The sequence below is a fragment of the Pangasianodon hypophthalmus genome, chromosome 17 (assembly GCF_027358585.1).
Source record: "Pangasianodon hypophthalmus isolate fPanHyp1 chromosome 17, fPanHyp1.pri, whole genome shotgun sequence".
NCBI lineage: Eukaryota > Metazoa > Chordata > Actinopteri > Siluriformes > Pangasiidae > Pangasianodon > Pangasianodon hypophthalmus.
Window position 1 is genome coordinate 15,354,625 of NC_069726.1, and position 26,707 is coordinate 15,381,331.

Sequence of the window (26,707 nt, forward strand, 5' to 3'; positions counted from 1 at the left end):
TTAATATAATGAATAATCAGATAAGTCTGTTCTCTCATTCTACAATTTCACAGCTGAGAAAAAATAAAACAAAACGCATAATAAAAATAAAAATAATCTTTCAGCTGGGATGCACCTTGTCAGATACTGAGTGAAGTGATCAGATCGTCTGGCTCAGTTCAGCAGTAAGAGCCGATTCCCACACAGCTCACTGCCATCTTCTAGCAACAGCATTAACTTACACTGCATTTTATAACGTGTTTCAATAATTGTAACCTAAATCAGCAAGACTTTCACAAAAAGCACTCAGGCATTGCTATTGTGCCAGTTGTGTCTATGCTTCATTATGAAGATTTATTTCCATTTATCCTAATAAATAATCACCTCCAATAATAAACTTGTCTCATGCACTCCAGGGCAAAAAAAATAGGGGCCAAGTACAAAATGGCAAAATATGAAGCTTTTAATGGTCTTAACAACAAATCACTGGTCAGGAAACTAGCAAGAATTAAACAAATAGATAAAGGAACTTAGCATGGGATAGCTTTACCCTTTGATAAACCTGTTCTGCATCAGGTGTGGCAGATAAGTAAATAATGACTAATCTTTTAAGAAAAAAAATCCCAGAAGATATTTTTGGAAAATTCTGCACACCCAGACATGTGTTAGTTTGAATTTTACATAAAACATTTTAATCATTATCATGATTTTACCTTTGTGTACAAGAAGACTATATAAGTGAATTTTTTTCTAGCTTTTCCCCAAACAGTTCACTGCAGTAAAAGTAAACCAGCAAATAGTGGTACAGGAGCTCTCGGGACCTCACATATGAGTGTTGGCTCTCAAAGTTCACCCGTAAAGAGCCGTTAATGCACAATACATCACTAATTTGAACTTCATCAAAAAAGCAAGACAAAATCTCACAAAATTTGTGTTTATGACTGATGGTGGTTTACCTAAACTACTTCAGTTTTAGAGGCCCTTGAAAAGTAAAAAAAAATGGCAGTACTTTCAAATGGCATCAGTCCAACTACAAAAACAGCATAAAAGAGATACCACACTACTGCTGCAGTCTGTGTCTGAACAATAAGCAGCAGTGCTTTGTGGCTTGCCACCAGCAGAAAGGCTGTCCCACTGGTGCCAGGCCAACACTCTGTTCCTAAATGTCAGCAAGACAAAGGAACTGCTTGTGGACTTCTGAAGGCAACAATGGAGGACATACACAGCTCTAATAATCAACGAGACCCCGCTGGTGAGATCGGGCAGCTTCAGGTACCTCGGTGTACACATCAGTGAGGACCTGTCATGGACTCTCCACATTTCAACATTAATACTGAAGATGAGACAGCATCTTCACCACCTCCAACAGCTAAGGATGTTCCATATCTCCTCAACAAACCAGAAGATCTTTTATATTGCCACTATACAGAGCATCCTCACTGGGAACATCACCATCTGGTATGAGAAATGTAGTGCTGAGGACTGCAAAGCACTGCAGAGGGTGATAAAGTCTGCTGAACAAATCACCAGGTCAGTACTGCCCAGCCTGCAGGACAAATACACCAGGCGGTGCAGGTCCAGAGCAGGAAAGATCTTAAAGGATCCCACACACCCCAACAGCTCACTGTTCCAGTGTTCCAACCACATGGTCAGGACTAAGAAGCTAAGGAGAAGCTTCTTCCCCCAAGCCATCAGAACCCTGAGCTCCTGATCACTACTCCATCTCCTAGCATTAATGCACACACACACACACACACACACAGCACCAGGACAAAGCGCCATACTTATGTGGATGCATAGATACATACATTTCATATGTGTATTATTTGAATGCTGTTGCATGCGTCATCTTGCACTCCCCCTCACCTTATCCCTTATACTCATTGTATATTGTCTGTATAGTCTATTTATTTTTTGCTACGCATAGTCTTCGGAGATGCAGCATCTCATTTCACTGCACAGATAATTCCTCCACCACCTAGTGCATGCATTTCTGTTAGTGATGCTTAAAACCATTAATGTTAAGGTTAGTGTATTGCATGTAGTCAATATAAACATACCAGGGTAAATTCTAATCATTATCACTTTAACTGTGTTGAATCCTGTTTATCCATTATCATACACTGAAACAAATCATTCATGGATCAATATATTTTAATTACATTAAGTAAAATACGTAGCATTTTCATATTGACATAATGTCCATGTTACTACAATAAACTACGTTTGTAAATGTATATAATTTTTATTTAATGGGTTTAACATAAACCTGCCATTATTTACTTTTTTGTAAGTGGAAATTCTACCCTTAATTTAAATACGTTGAGCCATGATTTTTTTTAAAGTGTAATATATAACACATTCATCATGTGTAAATGATGTGATGCATTTTGTCATTTTATTGTAAAGCCAAATTGCACATACAGTACATATACACTACAGAAAAATAAAATACAAAACAAAGTATGTAAGAAAAGTGGGAATATGGAGGCAAATACCATTGTCATGGGTGTTCTTTGGGGAAGAGGATGACAGCTGTGCAATTTCATTCTGTTCTTATAAAACACACAATATTAAGGAAAATAAAGAAATATTTACATAACACTTATAGCCTTCCAGTTCTGTTAACACGAGTCTGCACTGGCCTTGTGAACCATAATCTATCAACTTCTAATCACTGTGAAGAAAAGAGTGTAAAAAAAAGATAGAAATGTAATTTTCAATAATATTGAATGGTAATATTTCTCTAAACAACATTTGTCCTGTTAAAGAGGCATTTCAAACTTCTTCTTCTTCAAAAAAAAAAAAAATAGAACTGAGCATTAAAGCCCAGTAGATGGGGCCACTGAAATGAGATGGAAAAAGTGCCAAATGCACCTGTACTAGTCACTAATTTGGTTTACTAACAGGGATTATAATGAGTGAAACTGAAATATTCTGCATGTTTCAGTACCAAACAACATGCAGCAATTCTTAAACGGGATTTTTTAAAATTGCGACTGAACCTAATGGAGCAGAGTTTTCCATGAAATACCAATTAACAGTACAACCTGGAGATATGGTATTGAGTGTATTTTTCAAACACTCCCCAAATATAATGTCCTATGTCCTATGGCTTTTTTTTCTATGAGTAACAGCTATATACAATTATACAAATGCATATTATCATTATCATACAAATTTAACAACTGGCTCAGAGTAGATTAACACTGTCGGCTGTCTGTGTTCCATTCAATGCAAACTTTTACATAATGTATAAATACCAAATATTTTAAAAAGGTTATGTGTCCAAATGAAACAAAACCATTGACCCAGAATTGATGTGAACGACACATTTCAACTTCACTGCAAAAGTCCAGCTTAAGCATTGTAACTCCTTTTTAAGCATTTTATATCAAATCTTGTATTAATTTTGTATCATGGAGTCAGTTGTTGATCAATTATTTACATTTAAATGTATCTAAAATTTATTCACCTGACGTAAACACTGATGGCGTGTTACTGAGGTGTGTTACTGTAAATGGGATCAAAATTTAACTGTAACTGTGATTACAGAATTAGTGATTTGTTGAGTGCACACCCAGGACTACGCACAACAGAACTGAAGGATGGTTGTCTAATAAATACCAAAAGAGTCAATATAGATGAAGAAACAAAGCATTAATTATGGCACCTATGACCTTTGGTTAAATTTAGTATGGATAAAACGGTAAGAGATACAAAACCTGCTAACAGGGATGCACCGAATGCCACGTTTTGCATTTTCATTATGATGCCAATATCAGAGTCTGAAAATATAATGATACCTGATATTAACCTGATACTCATGTTGAGCCGAGCCACGACCTGTGTGTCAGCCAACATCGACACATTCATGCCATAAAATGTCAGTGGATCAGAAAATACACTCATTGGCCACTTTCCTAGGAACACATGTAGCCCTGCTCGTTCCTGCAATTATCTGATAATAGCTAATTATGTCGCAGTTGAGCAATGCATAAATTCATGCCGATGCAGGCCAAGAGCTTTAGTTATTGTTCACATCAAACAGCAAAATGCATAAAAAATGATCTCACTTTGACGATAGCCAGCCTGTATGGCACCATTCTAATATTTGATGTGAACATTAACCGAAGCTCTTGACCTGTATCTGCATGATTTTATGCATTGCACTGATGCCACATGATTGGCTGTCAAATTCAATACCAATCCAGCAGTTTAGATCAAAGTCATACCTGATAATATACTCAGTATCGGATCGGTGCATCCCTAGTTCCTAAAACAGCAGTGATAATGCAATGTTGCACAGACAACACAAATTCGCAACACATATGGTGGTAATATTAACTCCTCTAAATACAAAAAAAAAAAAAGCAACAAACACAATTCAGCCTCCTTTCCAACATCAAATGCTGAATAAGTCTCAAAACAGTTATATTTATTTTACAAAAATAAATTCAAGGTTCACTCTGTATTTCCAAGTGATATGTTTTCATCAGTGGAATGATTCATTTGAGAAAAGTTACTGTGTAAATCTGCTATATAACATCACCTCCTTCATGTAAATCCTTCCATTTTATTTCCAGTATGGGTTTTCTATAAGTGTTCAACTGAGAGATGTTCAGGAAATAAAAATCTAAATATGCTTCTTATTATAAGAAAAGAACAAGATTAAGAATGATTATCACGACAGTAAAAAAAAGAAACTAAACAGCTGTAAAAAAAAAAAAAAAAAAAAAAAGAAGGACAACAATAAAAACAAGTAGTATACTGATGTGGAGATATGCAGAAAGTGTATAATAAGCCACCAGTGAGGCTGAAGGAACCACAGAAGGTGTGTTTGTCGCAGTGGGAATGGTGTGTTTTGGTCAGGTCTCTAAGAGCTCATTCATTTTCCAGCTCTTTGTGGGGGGATGGCGTGCTGTCTCGCGTGGGCAGCAGGTCATAATGACAGGGGATGTGGCTGTTCTTTGGTAGGTCGTACGGATCCTGACCATATGGTCCGTTGCAGTTGTTATTGGCAGATGTGTAGACCGAACTAACTGTTGGCTCTGAAAAGACAGAGAAAGAGATTCACACATGCTAGAAGTACTGATGAACAAGCACAAGCGCAATGTCTTTTCTGTACACAGGACAAGCTTTTACTGAACGAGCTTCCAAACAGGGCCATGCTGTTATAGGAAAACAATCAACACTGGGTGGTGTAATAATAGCACATCCCAAAGTGTTTTATTCCTCTTATACCACAACAATTTGCCAGCAAAACATGATGCTTACTTTTAACCATTCATAGTAGTTACATTAATGCAAAGTTTGTTTCTGTTATCACTTACAATATAGCAGCTATATACAGACATTCCCACACAGCATCTCTTTTCTTCTGTCTATTAAAGTTAATAAGACTTAAAAAAAAAAAAAAAGAGCCTGTCATGTTCATAATCTCTGAAAAAAGTCCTTTGTCCTGTATATCCGTGGCAGAAAATGTACTGATTGTAACAAAGCACTAACAATGTCTCCTTTCAGAGAGCTTCATCACATCAATGGTTAGAAGTCTTTGTTAAATAAAAACACTTTTTAAAATCCATTTATTATTAGGCTTAGATTTTTGTGGAGCATCCACTATATAAGTCACTGTGAATGTTGTTACCATAGAAACAATAATGTTTTAGAACAAGCACTGTAGTATGAACTATTTCAGTTACAGCCGGCACTACGATAATAAAATTCTTATCTAACAATATTATATTATATTTGTCATGGTTACACCGACTTCGGAACAGGACTACGATTCCCATCAGCCACTGCACCTCACCAGATCATGTCACATGACTCTTCACACCTGATTCATGTTTTGGTTTAATGAGCACTGGTATTTAAGTCACCTCTTGCACTACACAGTTTGTCCAGCTTCTGTTTTACGTTGCTGTTGTATGGTTTGTTGTGTTCCTTAGTCTTTGTGTTTCTCTCTGCCTAGAGGTCGTAGTTCATGTTTTTGTGTATCTAAGTCTACAGTGTTTGGATCCTTTGTTTGTTTTCATTAGATTCAAATCTGCACTTACATCCACCTTAGCTTTCATTACATGACTATATTATATTATATTATATTACATCTTTTAAAAAAATAGAAGCTTACTATGATATTTAAAGTTGTTACAAATTAAATTTCACTTTCCATAAAAATACAGATGCCATTCAATCAAGAAGAGAAGCTACTTTTTATAACAAAAATTTAACGTGATACTTATGATATCTGGCCACTTACCAACTTCATATACATTTTTGTTTGTAGGACTGGAGTTGTGTATCTCTGCATAGGGAGAGTCTCTCTGCGTAGGTGACTTCATCTCCACGTAGCCGCACTCTGTGTTCTTGGGCACCAGGAGAGGAGGGTCTTTAATTGTGGCATAGGGGTTCTCTGAGTTTAGAGAGCAGGAGCTGGTGTGGTAGGGCACACTTTTCACCAGATCTAAACAAGTCAACACAGTACAGCCAAGAATTAGACAGTTCCACAGTTGTACGTCTTGGTTATTAAGAATGCGGAGGATTTGTATTTTTAAAAAATTAATCAGCCATGGTCTGGAAGAGAGTTTTCCTGTAATGTCTCTTCAGTCATAAGTGGTTTTATTAATCAGCCAAAGACGATTCACGACGGCATGTTGTCAAACTCAACGACGTGTAAAGGAAATATTACCTCGAAGAGATTTCCCAAGGTAACGTCTGTCAACTCCATACGCTCCTAATCAAAGAAGAGAGACAGAGAGAAAGAGAGAAAGAGAGAGAGAGAGAGAGACAGTCAAACACACAAAAGAAAAAGAAAAATATAAGGCACAAATAACTCCTGCTAAAAAGTTTACAGGAACATAATGTGAAAACTGTAATATTATGAACATAATACTGGAAGGAAAAACACAGAGTTCAAATACAGCCCATAGAGGAGGTTTTTGTTGCAAAAAAAACGTCAGATGGAATATTTAATCATAGTGATCAAGTGATTTCACAGTGATTGTCATGTATTTGTTAATTACATGTTAATTACATGTTAGTTCATTTGAATTTAATTGGCATAGAATCTCCTGACTAGTGCTGACTTATGTATGTAGTTATGTATAGGAAGTTTTTAAAATTATGAAAGCTCAAAAGTACTATCCTTAAAAATATGCTGCAGAAATTAATGTGCATTTTTATTGATTTATTATGGATTTTATTGATTTAGGATGGTGAGTGAACGACTGTTTATAGCTGCTATAGCGTAAGTGATAACAGGACCTAACTTGTTTTGTGGATGTTGCATAATAGTAAAAATTAACAAAGAACTATGACGTATTGATCTTGAATAAATTGTTACCACTGGCAAATTTGCTGTGGTATAAAAGTAATAAAACACTCCATGCCATGCTATTATTGGAAGACAATCAACATTGGGGTGGTACAATTAACTCCGCTTCATGTTGGGCAACATCACACCACACTGTTGCTGATGATTTTCCTATAATAGCACACACTGTGGTGTTTTATTCCTTAATAATAACATGACACTCATATCACTGTCAAAGCAACTCCTAACAGCATACATCTTATACTATAATGTTACATTTCGGACATGGTTTTGTCAGTCTTATGAGTCTTTTTTAGTTGTATCTTGAATTATTAAGCCACAGTGTTTCCCTACTTCTAGTGTTTTCCAGTTTCTGCTTTCATTCTGCTTGTTTCTGCAGATAAGTACACAATTGTCTTGGGTCCTGACTGCCTGTGTATAAGACAGCTCTGTTCTGGCTGTGACTCTTGGTAAATCCTTGAAAAAGTGACTCAGCAGTTGCATACAGCTGCCTCCAGCTCCCAAGTGTTACAGTCACAGTCATTATATGAGGGAAAGTATCAGAAAAGTATTCAGAAAAGTATTCCCTTTCAAAATTCCCTGGCTCACCGAGCTCATTGAAGCAGCTGCCTTGCTTCCAGTCAGCAGGCAATGTTCCAGTGTGATCCATCAGAGAAGGCCTCTTTCTCTGCTCCACATTCTTCAGGTTCACAAACAACTGGTTGTTCTTTGCCTGGCATATAGGAAAAGAAAGAATTAAAACGTGAATTATTCCAAAGATAAATGTCATCTAATTGAACAATGGGCACATCATTTGTTACATGTTCTATGTAATTTAGGCATTACATGTAAAGTCTGTTAGCTAAAACATTTCATTTTCATCACATTTTGGCTGGGCAGAAGGTTCTGTTCCTTCCTCAGAGCAGGAGAACTCACTTTTGCATAAGGTAGGTTGTTGACATGAGGTGGGCTGGTGCACTGGGCCAGTGTGTGATAGCTGGGGTTGGAGAAGTAGTTACTGTTGGAAGGAACCTCATTTGTCTGTGGAACTGCATCTAAAAAAGATTTTAAAAATTCATTATGCTTACACTATCACATGGAATAAATCCTAGAATAAATAAATGAAAGTCAAACAAACAAAAAATATATAGTTTGTCTCAGAAGATGCTTATTGTACAAAACAAACAGAAAGAATGAACCAGGAAAACAAAGCAACTCCATTTAATTCTGAAATGAATTAATATGCCTTGCATGTTTCTGCTTTTATAGACTTAATGGCGAAATTAGTTCCTGTCCATGCAAAGAAACATTAATGGCAGACTAATTGTCATGTTGAATTTTTCATGATCAATTAATCACTAGCCTGTACGTTCCCATTGGATAAGTAGGTTCAGTTAGCAGAAAAAGAAAAAAACTATTCCTTGACCTTTGCAAAACAAAAGTTATTTAGTATGTAGGCTATGTTTATACATAGGCCTAATGCGCTTCAATATGGTGTAATGTACATTGAAGCTGTAACTATAGTGCATCCTACCTGCTCAGAATCCTACCACCTGCTGCACTACACACATTGGCCAAGGCACAAAGTGGACAGGCTCAAATAGTAATATTTACGTAAGACATAACATAACATGCATAACATAACAAGACATAACACACCTTGCTGGCTTTTTGTCAAGGGCATGATGTGAAAATAATGTCCATATATGTGCTAATTTCCCTTAGTCTGTAATAATGCACTTAACTAGCTAGCTAGCTCACCATACATTATTACATTACTTAAGCAACCACTTTATAGCCTAGTCAGTTTCCCAGCAACCAACACATGGAACTGAGCAAGTACCTTGGAGCTTTTATTTGTCCTGTTAGCTAGCTAATGAATTTACTTCAGTCACTAGACACAAAGATGCTGTGACATTAAGCCTCAGTACTGACCTGCAATGGTGTAGTCTGTGTTAACCCGCATGGCAGGGGTGTAAGTGACGGAAGGCATCGTAGGCTCTTTTCCCTTCTGCTTTTTTCGGTAAATGATAAAGAGGAGCAGGAGGAAGAGCACCATCAGCACCAGGACAATAATTCCAGCAATGGCACCAATCTGATAGGAATCAACTGGAACTGCTGCACTGGTCAGACTGTTAGGGTTGCCTATGATGATTACACCAACTAAAAGCAGGACAAAGAATCAGAGCAAACATTTGGGTTTTGCAACACATTAAATGGGACACAGAAAATAAGAGCTACTGATGTTTAAATACTTTTGCTCAATGGGTCTGTCATTCTTAAATAGCTCAAATTTATCCAGCAATGTTCGGCATTTTTAATGCACTCAAATACCTTGGCTCTCGTTTGCTTGGGTCTTCCATAGCTCCTGTTCTGCCTCTCCCCACAATCCCAATGATTCACACTCTGTGTATATTGCTTATATACACGTTTTGATTGTACCATGTTTTGCTTGTTCTAGTCCTGTTTCTGCCCCTGTCCTGTCACTGGTTTGTTGCCTAATTGTGTTCACCTGTTCTGTGTTAGTCTGTGATTAATTTGTCGATATATACCCTGTTGTTTCAATGCATTGTTGCGAAATTTTATCGAGTATTTATATAAGTCTATGGTTTTCTAGTTCAAGTTCCTGGATCCATGTGTAGTGTGTTGATGCTAGTTCTGATTATGGATTTTCTCTATGTAACTTTGCCTGCCTGTGTTTTGCTAACAAATACCTGCTATTATTTTTTGTATTTGCCCCAATAAAGTTCATACCAAGTTTGCACATTTGCATCCTGCCCCTCACCACATTACAGGTAGTGGCATCTCAAATTGAACATAAACATTTTGCACTAAACATAACTGACAGATCACTGTGCTGTACCTCCTTTTGTTAAGCCACCTGAACAGCCAACACAGGAACAACTACTATTCCTACATCCTAAACTGTCTTCTCACTGTGGTGTGATTTCACAGTGTATAAACGGCTTGTCCTACCTTGGTCACATCGTGATCCCTTCCAGCCTGGGTTGCAGTAACACGTCCCAGTCATGTGATCACAGGTGGAATTATTTAGGCATTCGCAGACCTGCCGGCAGCCAAAGCCGTACGTACCAGGCGGACATCCTGTCAGCACAAACAGAGGCATTAGGTCACCTCATCATCATTTCCTCACATTACAGTGTGCTACATCTCCGATACTCATGTATAAAAGACATCCAAAATCATCTAAAACCAGGGGCGTCCAAACAATTTTTATGGAGGGATGGAGAAATAAATATGGAAGCACAGGCCAGAGGCTATCTGCATTAATATACATGAAAAAATAAATAATAGGCCCACTTAATTGCCACCAATAAACTACCTTAAAATTGTCATGACTATCTTAAAGAAATCCTTGTGTTCTTCAATCTAGGCTCTATATACCACATCTGTAGCATATCACAGTAGATATTCAATGACACTCAATGTTTCCTTGTACTGAGTAAAGAACAAAAAAAATTATTAAAAACTCACTTATAATGGAAGTCTAAGGGCAGTTGTCGGTGCAGTTAAGAAACAATTATTTGAAACAATTTTGTAAAACACTTTCATTAGTTCTTCAGTTAAAGGTATTTGTAAATTAATCCCTAAACTTGGATAACGTCATTTCAGAGACTCAGAGGACTCTTTTTTTTAATAGCGAAGAAGAACTTCAGGAACTTGTTTTTTTTTACTGTATTGCTACTTTGTGTGTGTGTGTGTGCATGTGCGTGTGTGTGTTGGCTAAAATATAATAAAAATCTGTGTAAGACATGTACTTATGTCTGTCTAATCCTAAAATTTTTATTGCCAGACTGTAAAATGGGTGTTGTTTTCAATTAACATTATAGGGTCAGAAATTATTAGCATTAAATTTTAAAAATTTATTGATGGCATTCAACAACTGCCCTTAGACTTCCCTTATAAGTGAGTTTTCAGATAAATAGCTTTTCTGTTCTTTTTCTCAGTCAAAAACTTTCTACATGGTAATTACACATACACTAGATATGGCTTGGTAATGTTGGCATATAAGAGTAACATCGCTAGAGTGTTTAAGAGGGAGGAAATTGGAGCTGGTCAATTTTTAGATTTGATTTTATGTAATAGTGACATCCAGTGTTCAAACTAAGAACCTTGTTTTATAAACTTCCTTCCTGATACCTGTAGGTTGTAGTTTGGACACCCCTATTCTAGAGCAAACGTGATTAGCACTATTCACTGTACTGAGCGTGTAATTCCAGACCTTGCTCACTCACTTTGTTCACAGTGTCGTCCCATGAAGCCTCTGCGGCAGGTACACTGCCCAGAGATGTGGTCACAGTCTGCACCATTCTGACACTGACAGCTCTGGGAACAGTCTTTACCATAGAATCCTAACGGACAGCCTGCAATGTGCACACATCCATTTCAATCACATGTACTGAGATTGAAACTGTATACAGTTAGAAACTAACTTTTGGCATTGCATACATGAACACTTTCACTGACTATATAACAAACAACAACCACAATAGCAGAAGAAGTGCAGCAATGTAGTGTAATAACTGCTTAGAAGATAGTAACTGTGGCTAATGTGCATTACATGACAAACAGTTAAATATAAGCAAATGCTGAATACAAGATAAATAAAGGTCCATGTAGTAAGTTAGATAATTTATATAACATGTCACTACATTATGTTATATTATATTAAAAATGTAAATGATGAATGATAAAATCACAAGGTTCCAGTATGACATGAGCCAATTTTTAATGGTTAGACTGATACAAAAATAAAAGCATTTCTATGATGTTGGAAATGGACATCTAAAAATCACAACAGTCTCCTTTACAGTAGTGGTGTTATTTAGAGAAATGCAGAGGCGTGTTAGTTGAGTTAGTGTGAAATTCCCATCATCTGGATAGCCATACTGTAATAAATGACACTTTAATAAACCATTTTTTCCCTTATGACAGGTCTGACCCCCTTGTGTACTTTGCATGAATCAAATTGCTGATGAAAATCTACAAAATGACACATTTTGTCCTTAAAATGCCTGTCACACACATTTACACTGGTGTGCACCAGAGGATTGGAAATGCTCAAGGCTCTTTTTAGTTCAGATATGGTTTAAGCTGCTTCATGCAAAGGGGAGAGAGGAAGAGCATGTGAAGGACAACGAGGCTATAATGATATTCAAAACATCAAAACTTCATACTTTTATACTTATGTGGCAGCAAAGATTAGAATGCTGAGTCATTCTTGAATATTAGTTCTTCATTTTCAGTGGTATCAATGTAATCCTGGCTTATAAAAGAATCGAATTCTCTGCTTGATTATAAAATATAGTCCTAAACAGTAAGTTTTGATAGTATATAGGGTACCGGTTGCAGGATTTAATAAACCTTTCCCAAGAGGGTGTAATACACAGTTTAAAAAAAAAAAAAAAAAAGGGTTGATACAGGAATAAGCTTGTATCAGCTGATTTCAGTGATGCATCTATCCCATTTTTCCAGTAGGTTCCAAGATGTTTAAAACATCACAGGCATGATTGTGGCAGGATTTTAGACACACATGCTGACTCTGAGAACTGGATCAGTACAGTCCTAGTTATTCTGATTAGCTCTCAGCTTGAATCAAACTTCAAGCTAAGGCTGGAATACATTGTGGACTGAACACCAGTGCATCACATGGCATCAAGCACACACACACACACACACACACACACACATTCACATACTCATTAATAACTAGGGTCCAATTCAGCACAGCCAAACCACATGTCTGCATATTTTAGGAGGTAGGAGGAGGACACAGGAAGAACATGCGTAATTCCATACAGACAGTGACCCAAGCTCACACTCGAATAACTAGGTATATTGTGAGGAAAACTATCATATGTAAATATTTGTGATTATCAATGAAACTATACGTTCTTTAGCAGCTAGAATTATGTCAGGTGTTTTTCTGCAGAGATGCTCTGCTTTTTACCTCTTTTTTTCATCTCTTGCCAAATTTTGAGGTTCATATGACATTGTTTAAAATCAAAAATAACTTGGAAATTTTAGAAAATGAGCAGGTTTCCACAAATTTTTGCTAGGCAGTGTAGCACTGTAAGGAATTTGAACATGGCTGTAGGAAATGATCAGTGGCAGCAAGAATAAACGATTGATGCATGTGTTAGTTCCAGGAGGTTATGCATGAGCCAGATGTTGTTGTGTGTTCCGCATTATAGATTGTCTGATATTGTTTTTAGCATAGTTGGATTGGATATTAGGCAGTTATTATATTCTGTTTTGCTACACTGCTCCTTAATGCATGACTAACTGGTGGTATCTGATAGTCTGAGAGAGAGACTCACGCTGTGTGCAGTAAAGTCCGGTCCATCCTGGTGTACACTTGCATTCTCCATCATACGCGCTGCAGTATGCTCCATTATGACAGTTACATGTGTGGATGCAGTTTGGGCCCCAGAAACCAGGAGGACAAGCTGCAACACCAAACACACCACATACGGTGACATCACTGACAGTGTCTACGCTTATAATAAGTTCAGATTAAATAACAGAAAGTATATGTGCTTAGCTTGTTTTAAGGGTAACAAGGAAAATGCATCACTGAGCCTCAAAGAGCACCACAAAAGCAGGCTGTTTCATAAACGCAATAACACTTTGGATGGATTTTCAGTATACAATCAGCAGGGGGCACCAGAGTCTTCCTTTTCGATACAGAGACTGGCATGTGGTAAATAGGATAAATCAACATATCAGGAAAATTTTAATCATTCTTGCTCAACTTACGAGACATTATTAGGTGAATTAAAAGCATCTCTATGTGTGTCAGGGTCAAGCCTCTATCAGTAACATGATCCATGCTTATGTTTATTTCTGCCTTGTTATTTGAATTTACTGTGTCAATAAGATATAAATCAACTAACCTGCACAAGCACCCCTAAAGCCATGCTTTGCTTTAGGACCTGAGAACACATTGCTTTAGGAGACATTTGGGATTTGGCATTTATAGGTGATTGGCACACACCATGTCATTATGCTTGATCGTGAGGACATAATAGATGCAGCTTGTAAAACCTCACAATTTCAGTGTCATGTTGTGTGTTAGGGCCTCTATCACATTCTCTGTCCCTATTTTAGGAAATGGGGTTTCCCTTTCAAGAGGAAGTGTAAGTTCCTAGGCAGTACTCACGTTGTGAGCAGTCACTGCCGATCCAGCCCGGGTAACACTGGCACGAGCCGTCGATGGGGTTACACGTGCCGTTGTTGGTGCAGGTGCATGTCCAGGCACAATTCTTCCCAAACTTGCCACTGGGACACACTGCGCAGACACAAAGGGACAAACAGCAACTCATTCGATTTGCCACATTCGATTTGCCATTAATTTGTTGGTTATACACTCTATGTAGTAATAACCTATTAATTACACATTCTATTAATTACACATTCTATTCTATTGGTTTTTATTCGGTAAAACTTCATAACAAACATAGATAATGTCAACTTGAATTTTACTGCAGTTTTAATACAAATAGGAAACGTGGGATTAATCTATGTAATGTTCAGGAATAAACAGCTTTTTTGATAAGTTGGGTTTCTCACAGAATTAATCTGTCAGGCAATCTTGAGCAGACCATCTATCCATTTTCTATACCGCTTATCCTCTACAGGGTTGCAGCGGAGTCTATCCCAGGGAACTCAGGGCAAAAGAACACCCTGGATGGGATGCCAACCCATCACAGGGCACAATCACACACACTACATACAATTTGGAAATGCCAATCAGCCTACAACACATATCTTTGGAGTGGGGGAGGAAACCAGAGTACCCAGAGGCAACCCCCGAAGCAGGGGAGAACATGCAAACTCTGCGCACACAGAACCGAGGTGGGAGTCGAACCCCAAACCCTGGAGATGGGAGGCAAACGTTCAACTGCTGAGACTACTACTGGCTCAGTGATACAAATACGGACAGTAAGATAACCTTCTCACCTTCATTGCAAAGAGCTCCTTTAAATCCAGGGAGACAGTCACACTGTCCTGTCACATGATGACATGGGCCGTTGCTGTGCACGCACTGAGGACATGTCTGACTGCAGCGGTGCCCAAAGTAACCTGGAGAACAGACTGCAGGAATATCGAGACAACATCAGGAGACAACATCAGCACAAACTGCCACACTGAATTCTGTTCAACACCATCTCATTTTGTTACAAGTAATTAATGTGAATTAATGCAGTTATCTAATCAGCCAATCATGTGGCAGCAGCACAATGCATAAAATAATGCACATATGGTTCAAGGGCTTCAGTTGATGTTCACATCAAACATCAGAATGGGGATAAAATGTGATTTATGTGACTTTAACCGTGGGATGGATGTTGGTGCCAGATGGGCTGGTTTGAGTATTTCAGAAACTCAGTATCTCAGAATCTCCTGGGAATTTCACACACAACAGTCTCTAGAATTTATACAGAATGGTGCAAAAAAACAAAAAACATCCTGTGACTGGAGGGTCTGCAGGCTGAAACACCTTGTTGATGAGAGAGATCAGAGAAGAATGACCAGACTGGTCTGAACTGACAGGAAGTCTATAGCAACTCAAATAAACTGTAAAGAGTGATTATATGAGTTATTATATCCTTCCTAGCAGCTCGAACTAATCTGGCCATTTTCCTCTGACCTCTTTTATTAAAAAGGCATTTCCACCCACAGAACTATCACTCACTCAATGTTTTTTTGTTTTCCACACCATTCTATGTAAACTTTAGAGACTGTTGTGTGTGAAAATCCCAGGAGATCAGCAGTTTCTGAAATATTCAAACCAGCGCATCTGGTATCAATATCCACACCATGACTCACTTTTTCTTCATTCTGATGTTTGATGTGAACAGTAACTGAAGCTCTTGACCCGTCTCTGCTTGATTTTATGCATCGTGCTGCTGCCACATGATTGGCTGATTGGATAACGGCATAAATGAGCAGGTGTACAGGTGTTCCTATTAAAGTGGATGGTGTGTGTACCTTGTGAATAAAAATTAGGCAAGACAACTACTATAGGCAGCTATAAACACACACACAGAATACTCACTGCGTTGGCAGGTGGTGCCTCTGAATCCAGGAGCACATTCACACGTGCCTTCATCAGGTGAACAAGACGCTCCATTCTTACAGTTACAGGGCAGAGAGCAGTTTGGCCCCCAGCGACCCTCAGCACACACACTGTCGCAGTGGATCCCTGAGAAGAAAAGAAACATATACACACACATCAGACACACAGACTGCAAGTAAGAATTTGCTATTATAAGATGTTGCTGAAACATATACAGTACGTAAATAAATATACATGCTGGATTCAAATGGACAAACTCAGTGCAATCTCCCAAACAGGAATATACACACAATATACAGAAATTATATCCATAGTTTCCATCTGCATATAACCAAATGCACACTCAGTGGCCAATTTATCTGGTACAACTACCATAAAAGTGCACTTTCGTAGACACAATTACTGAATTTAGATCACTTGTTGCTATGCACAAACTGTCAGACCCGCTCTACCCTATCTATCAGTCAAAAGGACCAGTGCTGAACTGATATTATTTGTGTGGTGGACCATATATCAGCGCTGCTTGGGTTTTTTTAAACCCCTTTTATACCACAGCACCGTTGAATTCTCGATTCTGTTTGATACTGATTACACACAGTTTATAACAGCATGCTCAGACAGCAGTTCCAGCTGCAAGGCAAAGCACAGGTTCATATTAAGTATTGTAATGCGTTGTCATTTTTCTGGTACCAACTTATGTACCAAATTATGACTTGTATGGCAGGCGCTCAATGTAAACAGATTAACAGATGTGTACAATTGTTGATATGGCAAAGTTTTCTATGAGAAGACATTTACTGTATTTGGCATTTTTTGGAAGGAGTCTCCAGAGTCAGCGCTCAGAGTTAAAGCTATTCCTCTACATTTTACATCATGAGAAAATCTGCAGGACAGCGAACTTTGCAGTTTCTTGGTAATGCAACAAGCTGCTTTTCTGTTATATTAACTTCAGTCTGGAGAAAAAAGATATGGCAGTTTACAATTGTTTACAGTTTTCACAGACATTTCACAACATTAAAACATAACTATAAATGGATAAAAAGTACAGCACTTCATTCTTTAATAAATAAAAAATAACATCTGGTATAAGAGGAATTAAATTGGAAAGTAACCACATCACACACTGATTATTTTCCTATAACAGCATGCCCTGCTGTGTTTTATTCCTTACTTAAACAGCTTAATATCACTGACGTTTAAGAAAAGCTCAACAACCCAGTGCACCCTAACATCAGCATCATGTTGCCATAAAGTGAGCACACATGAAGCACTAGATGACAACAGAAACATACTGTGCATAGAAATGTCTCTTCCTCTACACTTACAAGGTATAAGTGTGTCTAACACAGGCATCATGTCATTAAAAAAAGTTAAAGCCCCTAGATCAGAAAAATAGTAATAATAATTACTGACTTGGAAAAAATAATAATTGCTAACGCTAAGCATGATAAAAGGAGAGACCGAGCAGAGAGAGATTCCTCGTTTACATGATTAAGATCACTCTGCAGTATAAGAAAAGTGGGAATTAAATCTTGTTCCTGCTGCTGTGTATCCCTGAAGCGTACTTTAGTGCAGCCCATAGAAGTAGAGGAAAGTGCTCACATCTGACTGTCTTACTCAACTCTTTAAACTCATGTATTCTCAGAATTGGCAGCCATGAAAAATGTAACAAGTTGAGATATAAGAAAGAAAATAAATTATCATATCTCTGTCTGTTTGTGTGTGTTCCAGGCTTTCCCCTCTCAGACTGGGTGTTGATAAGCAGCATTGTAAAGGAGCGCTGGGCCAAGACACAGGACAAAGGCCTCTTTGAGGACCCGAGAGTGTTGCTAGGTGATGGGGAAAAGCTGGCGACAAACTCTGGAGAAGTAGCACTGAAGAAATGCCCATGTATTTAAAGGGCCAGGACAACACACAATATCATCAGTATGCTACTCGAATCTTAGAGGAGAAAATGAGAGAGGTGAGGCAAGAACAGTAGAGGAGAAAGGAGAAGAGAGGAAAACAAAAAAAGGAGAAGAGGACAAAGGGGTGATAGCAAGAAAGAACAGGATATGAGAACAGAGATGAGAGGAGAATAAAGGACATGAGAAGAGTTGAGACAAAAATATATGAGACAAAAACAGACAACATAAGAACAGAGAAGAGATTAAAAGAGATGAGAGGAGATAACACCAAAGGAGAACAAGAATAGTGACAATAATAAAGTTTTATATAGTAATAAAAGAAAGACAAAAACAGCAAGAGTAAGCAAGCCTAGTTTGCAAAAAGTTGTTTTACATCATAGCAGCATCCAGTGATGCAGTAATACAAAAACAATGCACACCTCATAAACACCTGAAGGTGAAAATCATGAAAACTGGCTGTTTCTTAATATTCTTTCAATGAAATATGAAATATGGTTGGGATAATCAATCAATCAGCAAAAACGCCTGGAAAAATCCCCAGAATAACCCCAACACTTGTCCAAAACATGAAAGCAATCAGGTTTGACTTACAAGAAGAGGAGAACAGAGGAGGAAGAAAGAAAACAGCTAGAGAGAAGAGAGAGAAGAGGTTTCTATTTCCCACTGATCTGAAATAATTGGCCAATACTATAATAAACATACTATAATAAACACTCCAGTAGAAGTAGCATATTTAGGTCATGTCATTACTAGAGCATATCAGGATATAGCCTGCATGTTTATCCTGAGCAGAGACAGAGAAACACAGCTCACCTGTCCAGCCTGCGAGACAGCGGCAGTGTCCAGTTGCAGGGTGACAGCCATCAGCGTGACTGCAGTCACAGCGCTCTAGACAATCCATGCCATACGTCCCATCCTAAAGACATTACACCATCACATTACACCATTACGTGTTATAGTTATTTGTAATATGATCAATGTGATGCATATGATGTGGGGAAGCACTATGCTCTTTCAGCGAGTATTGCATTAATTGCACTTCTTTTATTATATCTGTTATATATCAGGATTAGTCCACTAAAAACTGTGCAAGACACTGCTTCTTTAAACACATTTTACACATTTTACAACAGCCTTTGGTTTAACTTTGTAATGCCTGGATTTTGAAAGAACACTCATCCACTTTTATCCACATAAATTCCTAACGGACTTCTAGGATAAAGTGAGTTTGCTCTGTGATTAAGAAAGGCTTTCGTTCAAAGCTATGCTGCTTCATTCCGAGCCAGTGATCTCGTCTCTTTATGCTGTACATACCTTTGCACACCATAAAAAAAAGTTTAAGTTGATGTCTAACATGTTCATTTTGCCTGAAATGTATTCAGCTGATATTTAAAACTACCCAAGGATTGATTAGATGATTTGAAAAAGTCAGTAAACAAGAAAAGTCATTGTGGTCAGTACAGTACAGAAGTGTGTGAATTTCTTAGAAAACTCACCTGGCAGTGCACGTCACATCGTTCACCTCTCCAGCCTGGAGCGCAGGTACACTGGCCGTCTAGAGCATTACAAGCTCCACCATTCCCACACAAGCAGGTGAGGTTACAGCCAAGTCCCCATGTGCCACTGGGGCAGTTTATAGAGCAGTGCACTCCATACCAGCCTGGGTTAAAGAGAAGGACATGAGGAAAGTTCTCAACACCCACAAATTTGGATGGGTGTACAAGCACAGTAACTACTTATGAATGTGTGTACAAGCACAGTAACTACTTATGAATGTGTGTACAAGCACAGTAACTACTTATGCTGTACTGTACTGACCACAATGAAGCAGCAAACCTAATAACCTAATGGCCCATTTGGCCGATGCAGAATTTTACAGCCCAGCAAAAATCTGCCAACTAATTTAATAAAGTAACAGTAATAATTATAAAACACTGAACATTCAACATAAGTAACGCATAGCTAATTGTTATAGAGATTCTATATAGAAAAGGAAAAATCTGCTGATTTAGACAGTAATTAGTGAGCCCTCTTTAAATGTGGCTACAGCCCTGCATCAGAGCTAGAATTAATAGCATTTTTAATTGCATGCAAAATTTCACACATGAAGAATAGTAGATAAAAATTAAGATGAAAATCATTCTAAATAATTCTAAAAACTGCTCTTTAAAAAATTCATCTCATCCCAATCACCTAAATTTGTTCCAGTATAACAGAAATCACAATTAGTTGAATGAGGTCCACTGGTGTGGAATTGAATTGATATAATTACACCTGTTCCTCTAATGCATTTAACAGAGTTTAACAGAGAACATACCTAAACAAACATTATCATGAAGACCAAGGATCTATCAAAACTAATTCGGGAGACAGTTCTTGAAAGTATCAATCAGTGTTTGGTTAAGAAAACAAATCCCAAATTTTGAACATCCCACAGGGCATTATTAAATCGATTTAAAAAATGGAAAGAATGTGGCATTCAAACCACAACTCTGCCTAGAGAAGGCCATCCACCGGGATAAGGAGGGCTTTGGTCAGAGAAACAACCAAGGGCAACTACTAACATGATGCTACCACCACTAGACCTCACTGTGGGGATGGTGTTCTGGTTGCCCCAGAACTAATTTAGAGATTTCACAAGAAATTATTTGTAATTATTAATTCTTTATAAAATTATTTAAATTGTAAGTAATTCTGTGACCTATACTGATTTCCCCCACAATATTATGGGCTATGTTGTGTAGATTCATGACATACGTATAAGCCCAATTAAGTCCATTTCATTTCAATGTTGTAACAATAAAATTGTGAAAAAGTTCAAGAGTACTTATGCAAACCACTGGGGAAAATAGCACATTTTAACTGATCTGAATGTAACAGAAAACACGCTGTTGCTTCAGTGATGTAATAATTCTGGTAAATAATTATGGTAATAATGTTTAACATGCTGGTAAATACTTACACTGTAAAGAATAACTTGGACCCCTCTTTGATAAGGAAACACTAAGCTGTATGGTCTTACACAAACCTTTAGGAATTCATCCAGACGGACAAATAACCCCTCGGTATTCTAGATTGAAAAAAAATATAGTTTTCCAGTTTTCTCCTCAATTTGGTCTTGCCATTTCCTGCCCACTAACTAACTCGACCAACTGGGGAGGCTGGGGCAAAAAGTGCTTCCTCCAAGGCATATGAAGCCAACCTCTGCATCTTTTTCAAACTGCTGCTCATGCTGCATTGGAGGGCAGTGTAACACACTTGGGGGAACGTGCTATCTACCCTCTTCGACATACATGAACTCACGGATGCCCACAATTGGCTAGCGTCACTCTGTATAACGGCAATCCTCCCACTCAGAAAGCATGGCTAATATTGCTCTCTTGATTCAAACTCACAACCTCCTGACAGTAGTATTCGCTTCTGTTGTGCCACTTGGGACTTGTGCCACACTGAAACAATTTTTAATAGTGCTTCAACAAGTCCTTCATAGAATCTTTTTCAAATCTGGTTGAATTACCTGCTTTGCATGTGCAGGATCCATCCACAGGTGAACACATGGCTCCATTCTTACAGGTACAAGCAGAGGAGCAATTTACTCCATACATCCCTGCTGGACAGCGTATAGAGCAATCTGCCCCCTGAAGAAGAATTTGTAAACAGATTAGTAACACATTCTTTAAAAAAGCTGCTCCTTCAACAAAAGAACCATAATGATTCAGGAATTCAATAACTACTGGGAGGAAAACACTGAAGAAAATTACTGCACAAATATCAAATAGTATAAAGAAACACTGCAGAGATAAATGTGTGTTCACCTGAAAGCCAGGCGCGCAGATACACTCTCCTGTCACACTGTGGCAGTCTGCACCATTCTGGCACTGACACACCTGCTGACACTCCTCGCCGTAGAAGCCTGGTGCACACGTCTCATTACAGTAGATACCTGACCAACCAGGCTGGCACAAGCACTCACCTGATACAGGGTGGCAGCTGGAGAGAGGTACAATACACTTTTCATCTCCCTCTTCATCTTAACTTTTTATACAGTGTACAAACAAACAAGCACACAAAGGTGACACCAGAATAGGCAATGACAACCTAATGACAAACTAGTGTCCTATTAGATTCAGCAGAACCTAACCTCCTGATGCACAAAAGAAAAAAAAAGCATAATTTGATGTCATTTCATTTCTTCACCTAAAATCTTAGATACTTGAAAATGTCTGAATTCAACTTTTCTGAATTCCACATCTCGAAAATGCAGATTTGAAAAAAAAAATCACTTCATAAAAAAATAATCAGAAGAAAATTCAGCACTTACATAACAAACTGTGTTGCCAGTTTATTAAGTAAATCCCCACCTTTACACAAAGTGTAAATTCCAGGTTTATCACTCGTGATTTTGGTGTGGTATAACTCAGGATGTGCAAACTCTAGAGAATCTATTGAAAATCTAAATCTAGTGAATTTAGAGACATGAAAGCCAGTGTTAGGCTTCGCTGGTTCTAACCTGAATTGCCATGCCATGTAATGCATTTAACCTGATGTTTTTTTCTTTTTTCTTTTTTTTAATTAATTTCAAGTAGGTAAATCCAGACCTAATGTACCTGAATATGTAAAACTTGCATTAAAAATCTTCAGCAGCATCTATAACAACAAGGTTTTTCTTTAAAGCATCAGAAACTTAAGCTCAGGTTCTGGTCAGTCTGATCTTAACTCCATACATGCTGCAATCAGGGGTGCCAAGAATGGGTTAAGTTTCTTGCCTAAGGACTCAACAGCAGTGTGTAGTGTGAGGACAGTAATCACAAAATTTCTCTGATAGGAGACATCTACCAGCTGCCCCAGTCATCTTCAGCATGGGGGTCACATTTTTGTATCCAAAGAGCCTTTCAACTGTACAGTAATTTCACCAGACCCACTTGGTACAGATTTATTTCATGAACATTATTTCCATCTGTGCAATAATTTTGCAATAAAATTTTAGAGCATTTTATTCCTGAATGTTCCACTGACAAAACGCATTAGGTCCTGCTGACATTATCTATAGTCAATAGTCTACTTGTCTTTAGCTAGTGAGGTCTGGATTGTAAATAATAATAAATAAAATAACTTTGAGAAACAATGATCTACAGCATATATCTTCCATTAAGCCTGTACAATGTTAATACTACCATTCAAATAAATGTAATTCTGTTGGTAGTTATTCAGTTCATGTCTATACTTCAGGGAGCACTATACATTTCTGTTATTGTACTTAAAACTGGAGGATGTCATAAAAATTTGTCCTACAGTTTTCAGTTTTCTAGAGGGTGGGGCAAACCATTTTAAACAGATAGGCGGGAAGGATTCGTTAGACATTTGCCACACTGGCGTTGGAGGGTGTTGTTGTGGTCAGTGGTCATGGCCTGTACCTGCTCGTCGGGGCAGCTGGTGGCACCTGAAACAGCCGCTCTATTGAGTGAAAGTGAGGCAGCTGTCCACACACACAACACATGGAGCCACTCAGCTGTGCTAGGCTGTCTCATCCGTAGGCCATAAAACACAATGGGAAACTGTGTGTGTCTTTAAACACATAAACAGACAGACTTTCTCCCACTCACTGTCATTAAAACACTAAACTGACCCCCACACGTCTACATGTGCTGCCAGCTTTCTCTTTGTCACTTTTTCTGATTTTCACGCACATATGTACAAACACTATGCAAAAACATTTAGCTAGACACATACCACATCCTTATATGGCTTACCTTTGGGTGTTTGGGGCATGGCATGGGCACTTTTTGTCGCACTTGAGGCCATAGATGCCCTTTGGGCAGATGCGGGTTTCACACATCTCGCCTGTGTAACCCGGCTCGCATAGACAAGCACCGCTAATGTGGTAACACTTGGCTCCATTTTCACAGCGACATGTCTGGCGGCAGTTCACGCCATACTTGCCAATAGGACATTCATCCTGGCACCTGCCAAGACACACGCACAAGACACACACCTCTAGGCATCAATCACATGAACACTGAGCACTGATTGATTGTACGTTAATGTTGGGCAGTTGCTGCTACTGCTCGTGCTTCATATGCTAGTGAGGGAAAACCAAAGCCAAGTCCTTACAGATGAACTATGAGCATGAAATATGAGTGTTCCAGTCGAGTGCAAAAGTTTGTATCCCCTATGGTATTTAAATGAAAAAGGGCATTTTTGGTATTAAAAAAATTGATGGGGTGTGTCCTACAAGAAGACAATGATCTAAAACATAATTAAATTTTATCATGACTCTCTCAATCTTCAGGCCTGATGTGAAGAAGGCAATGTAAAACATCTGGCAGAGTTATATTAGATACGTCAGGAATAATGTGATCAAGAAGATTATTTAAACTAAGAGGATTCCAAACCTGTTCTGAAGATCCTTCAAAAGTTGACGAAAGTATAAAAGCAAAGGCTGACACACAAGTTGTTAGAGAATATTAGCATCACATCCAGAAAAGGGAAGTGGTGACTCAGCGTTTAAAGCTTTAGGCTCTTGATTGGAAGGTTGTGAGTTCAAAACCCAGCATCAACAAGGTGCTACTCTTGGGTCCCTGAGTAAGGGAACTCAGTAAGGGAGTAACTGCTCACTGGGTATCCTGTCTCAATTTGTAATTAGATTTAGATAAAACTGCCAGCCAAATGAGTAAAAGGACATATTGGGGAAGATGCAAATCTAATATTTTCACAATTAATATCTTAATAAACACTGTTTGAATATTTCTGTTACTTGCAATAATGAAGGAACTCATAACATTTCAAATTTCTTGTTACAATAAATTGACAGCATTCATTCATTTTTTTTGTCTGTGACAACATAAACACATTCCTTACTGTGGTTTGTGTTTGATATCCATTTCTTACTAACCCTTTGTTTTAGCTTTAACTAGATATTAAAATTATATGAAATGGAGGGAGAGAGTTCTCACCAGTTATCTTTCTCAATCAAAGTTCTTGTCTTTATGAGAAGCCCTCTATGGTTGTTGACCTTTCCTTTGTATTTGGTATATTTCAGTAATTTTTGTTACTTTTGTCATTGTGTCATGGTCACAAAGTTTTTTTTTCACCCGGACCAGTCAAGTTAGAACAACGCTCTTTCAATATATAATGTAATATAGTAGTATCTATAAAGGTTAAAAACAAAGAATTCTGATAAAAACTACAAAGCCCAGCACTGTCTCCTAACAGGCGCCTGTGCAAGTACTGTAGCTCATCAGAACCCACTTGTTGATGTCTCCCTCCTCCAGATGAACATTCCCTCCAAGCAATAAAGAATTAGACGCATAGGGAGAACCCATCCACCAGCCCACTGATAGAGGACCCAGTGGTTTTGATAAATGAGTTTGTCAAGCTGGAAAAAATCAGGCCATGTCATTTGGATATGGCTATCTTCTCCATTAGCTGTGCAGATGGGCTCTGGCTAAGCTGTTCCCAAAGCTGGCACTCCGCAGAACGGATGGACTTGCGTGGGAACACATGGAAGCTGTCCAAACGCACAGTGATTCCCACTGATTTGAGTTCCATGCAGAATATTGCATCTCACAGTAGCAGGCGTCTCCTACGGAACAACATCCACCATGAGGAAGTCTGTTATATCAACACTCTTTTGGTAACAGTGTTTTGAGAGAGCACAGGTGCAGTTCAAAACAACTTTCTATCTAAAAGTGAGAGTCTGCCTTCTTTTGCTCTTTTTTTTCCCTTACATGCTCAAACGTGTCCCTCCTTAAAGCTGAGAGCTGATTATTTTCCAGCCCATAGGGTGTGGTGGGACGGGGCCTGCTTGAGTTGGTCGGAAGCTTCTTGTGACGTCTATCTTAGCCAAAGCACTTATTAACTCATAAAAATGCACTTGTAGTGCTATTCCTGTATGCCACAGTCTGCTTAAGTATATGGTTCATGCGCTGTGATGCTGGTAATTACGGGCACAGGGCTGTGCTCCCCAGCCCCAGCTTCATTCCTACACCAAGCCCCAATTTCTGCATCAACTCATTGACCCCAATAACCACTAAGACCTGAATGTTGTTGCCTACAGTGTGCTACCACTCAAGATCAACTAGCCTAAGATTACCGGTTATGCCTCAAAACAAATATATCCTAAAAATCTACACAACTCTATACAATGATACCATGTTCCGCTTAGTCACCTAATGGCATACTTTTAATCACAGAGGAAAAAACAATGAATCAAGTGTCCAAGTGATGTTACATGCAATTCAAGTACTGCAATGGATAAAGCACTTATAAAAGTCACAGTTTTTCAGTGGCTGATTATTAAATTCCATTCTAACAGACATTAAGTCCACTATGGACAAACAGGTGAGAATTTAAAGGAAAAACTGGTGGCCCTGATATGCTTTAAGAGGCATCTTTTGGGTTTGC

General features: G+C 38.3%; 1 protein-coding gene across 1 annotated transcript in view; it reads right to left on the reverse strand.

Moving 5' to 3' along the window:
• Window positions 1-2,360: 2,360 nt before the first annotated feature.
• The window catches only part of megf10 (multiple EGF-like-domains 10), a 59,566-nt gene continuing 35,219 nt past the window's right edge, over window positions 2,361-26,707 (reverse strand). The window contains exons 9-25 of the mRNA XM_026941986.3: window positions 24,055-24,267; window positions 22,120-22,294; window positions 21,822-21,942; window positions 19,801-19,964; window positions 19,118-19,220; window positions 16,377-16,523; window positions 15,278-15,412; window positions 14,478-14,606; window positions 13,636-13,764; window positions 11,551-11,679; window positions 10,271-10,399; window positions 9,230-9,457; window positions 8,231-8,349; window positions 7,904-8,027; window positions 6,671-6,715; window positions 6,242-6,445; window positions 2,361-5,030 (exon numbers count right to left, since the gene is read on the reverse strand). Of these exons, the coding sequence (XP_026797787.1) occupies window positions 4,864-5,030; window positions 6,242-6,445; window positions 6,671-6,715; window positions 7,904-8,027; window positions 8,231-8,349; window positions 9,230-9,457; window positions 10,271-10,399; window positions 11,551-11,679; window positions 13,636-13,764; window positions 14,478-14,606; window positions 15,278-15,412; window positions 16,377-16,523; window positions 19,118-19,220; window positions 19,801-19,964; window positions 21,822-21,942; window positions 22,120-22,294; window positions 24,055-24,267 (2,461 nt within the window). The 3' untranslated portion in view covers window positions 2,361-4,863. The remainder of the gene's footprint in view (window positions 5,031-6,241; window positions 6,446-6,670; window positions 6,716-7,903; window positions 8,028-8,230; window positions 8,350-9,229; window positions 9,458-10,270; window positions 10,400-11,550; window positions 11,680-13,635; window positions 13,765-14,477; window positions 14,607-15,277; window positions 15,413-16,376; window positions 16,524-19,117; window positions 19,221-19,800; window positions 19,965-21,821; window positions 21,943-22,119; window positions 22,295-24,054; window positions 24,268-26,707) is intronic.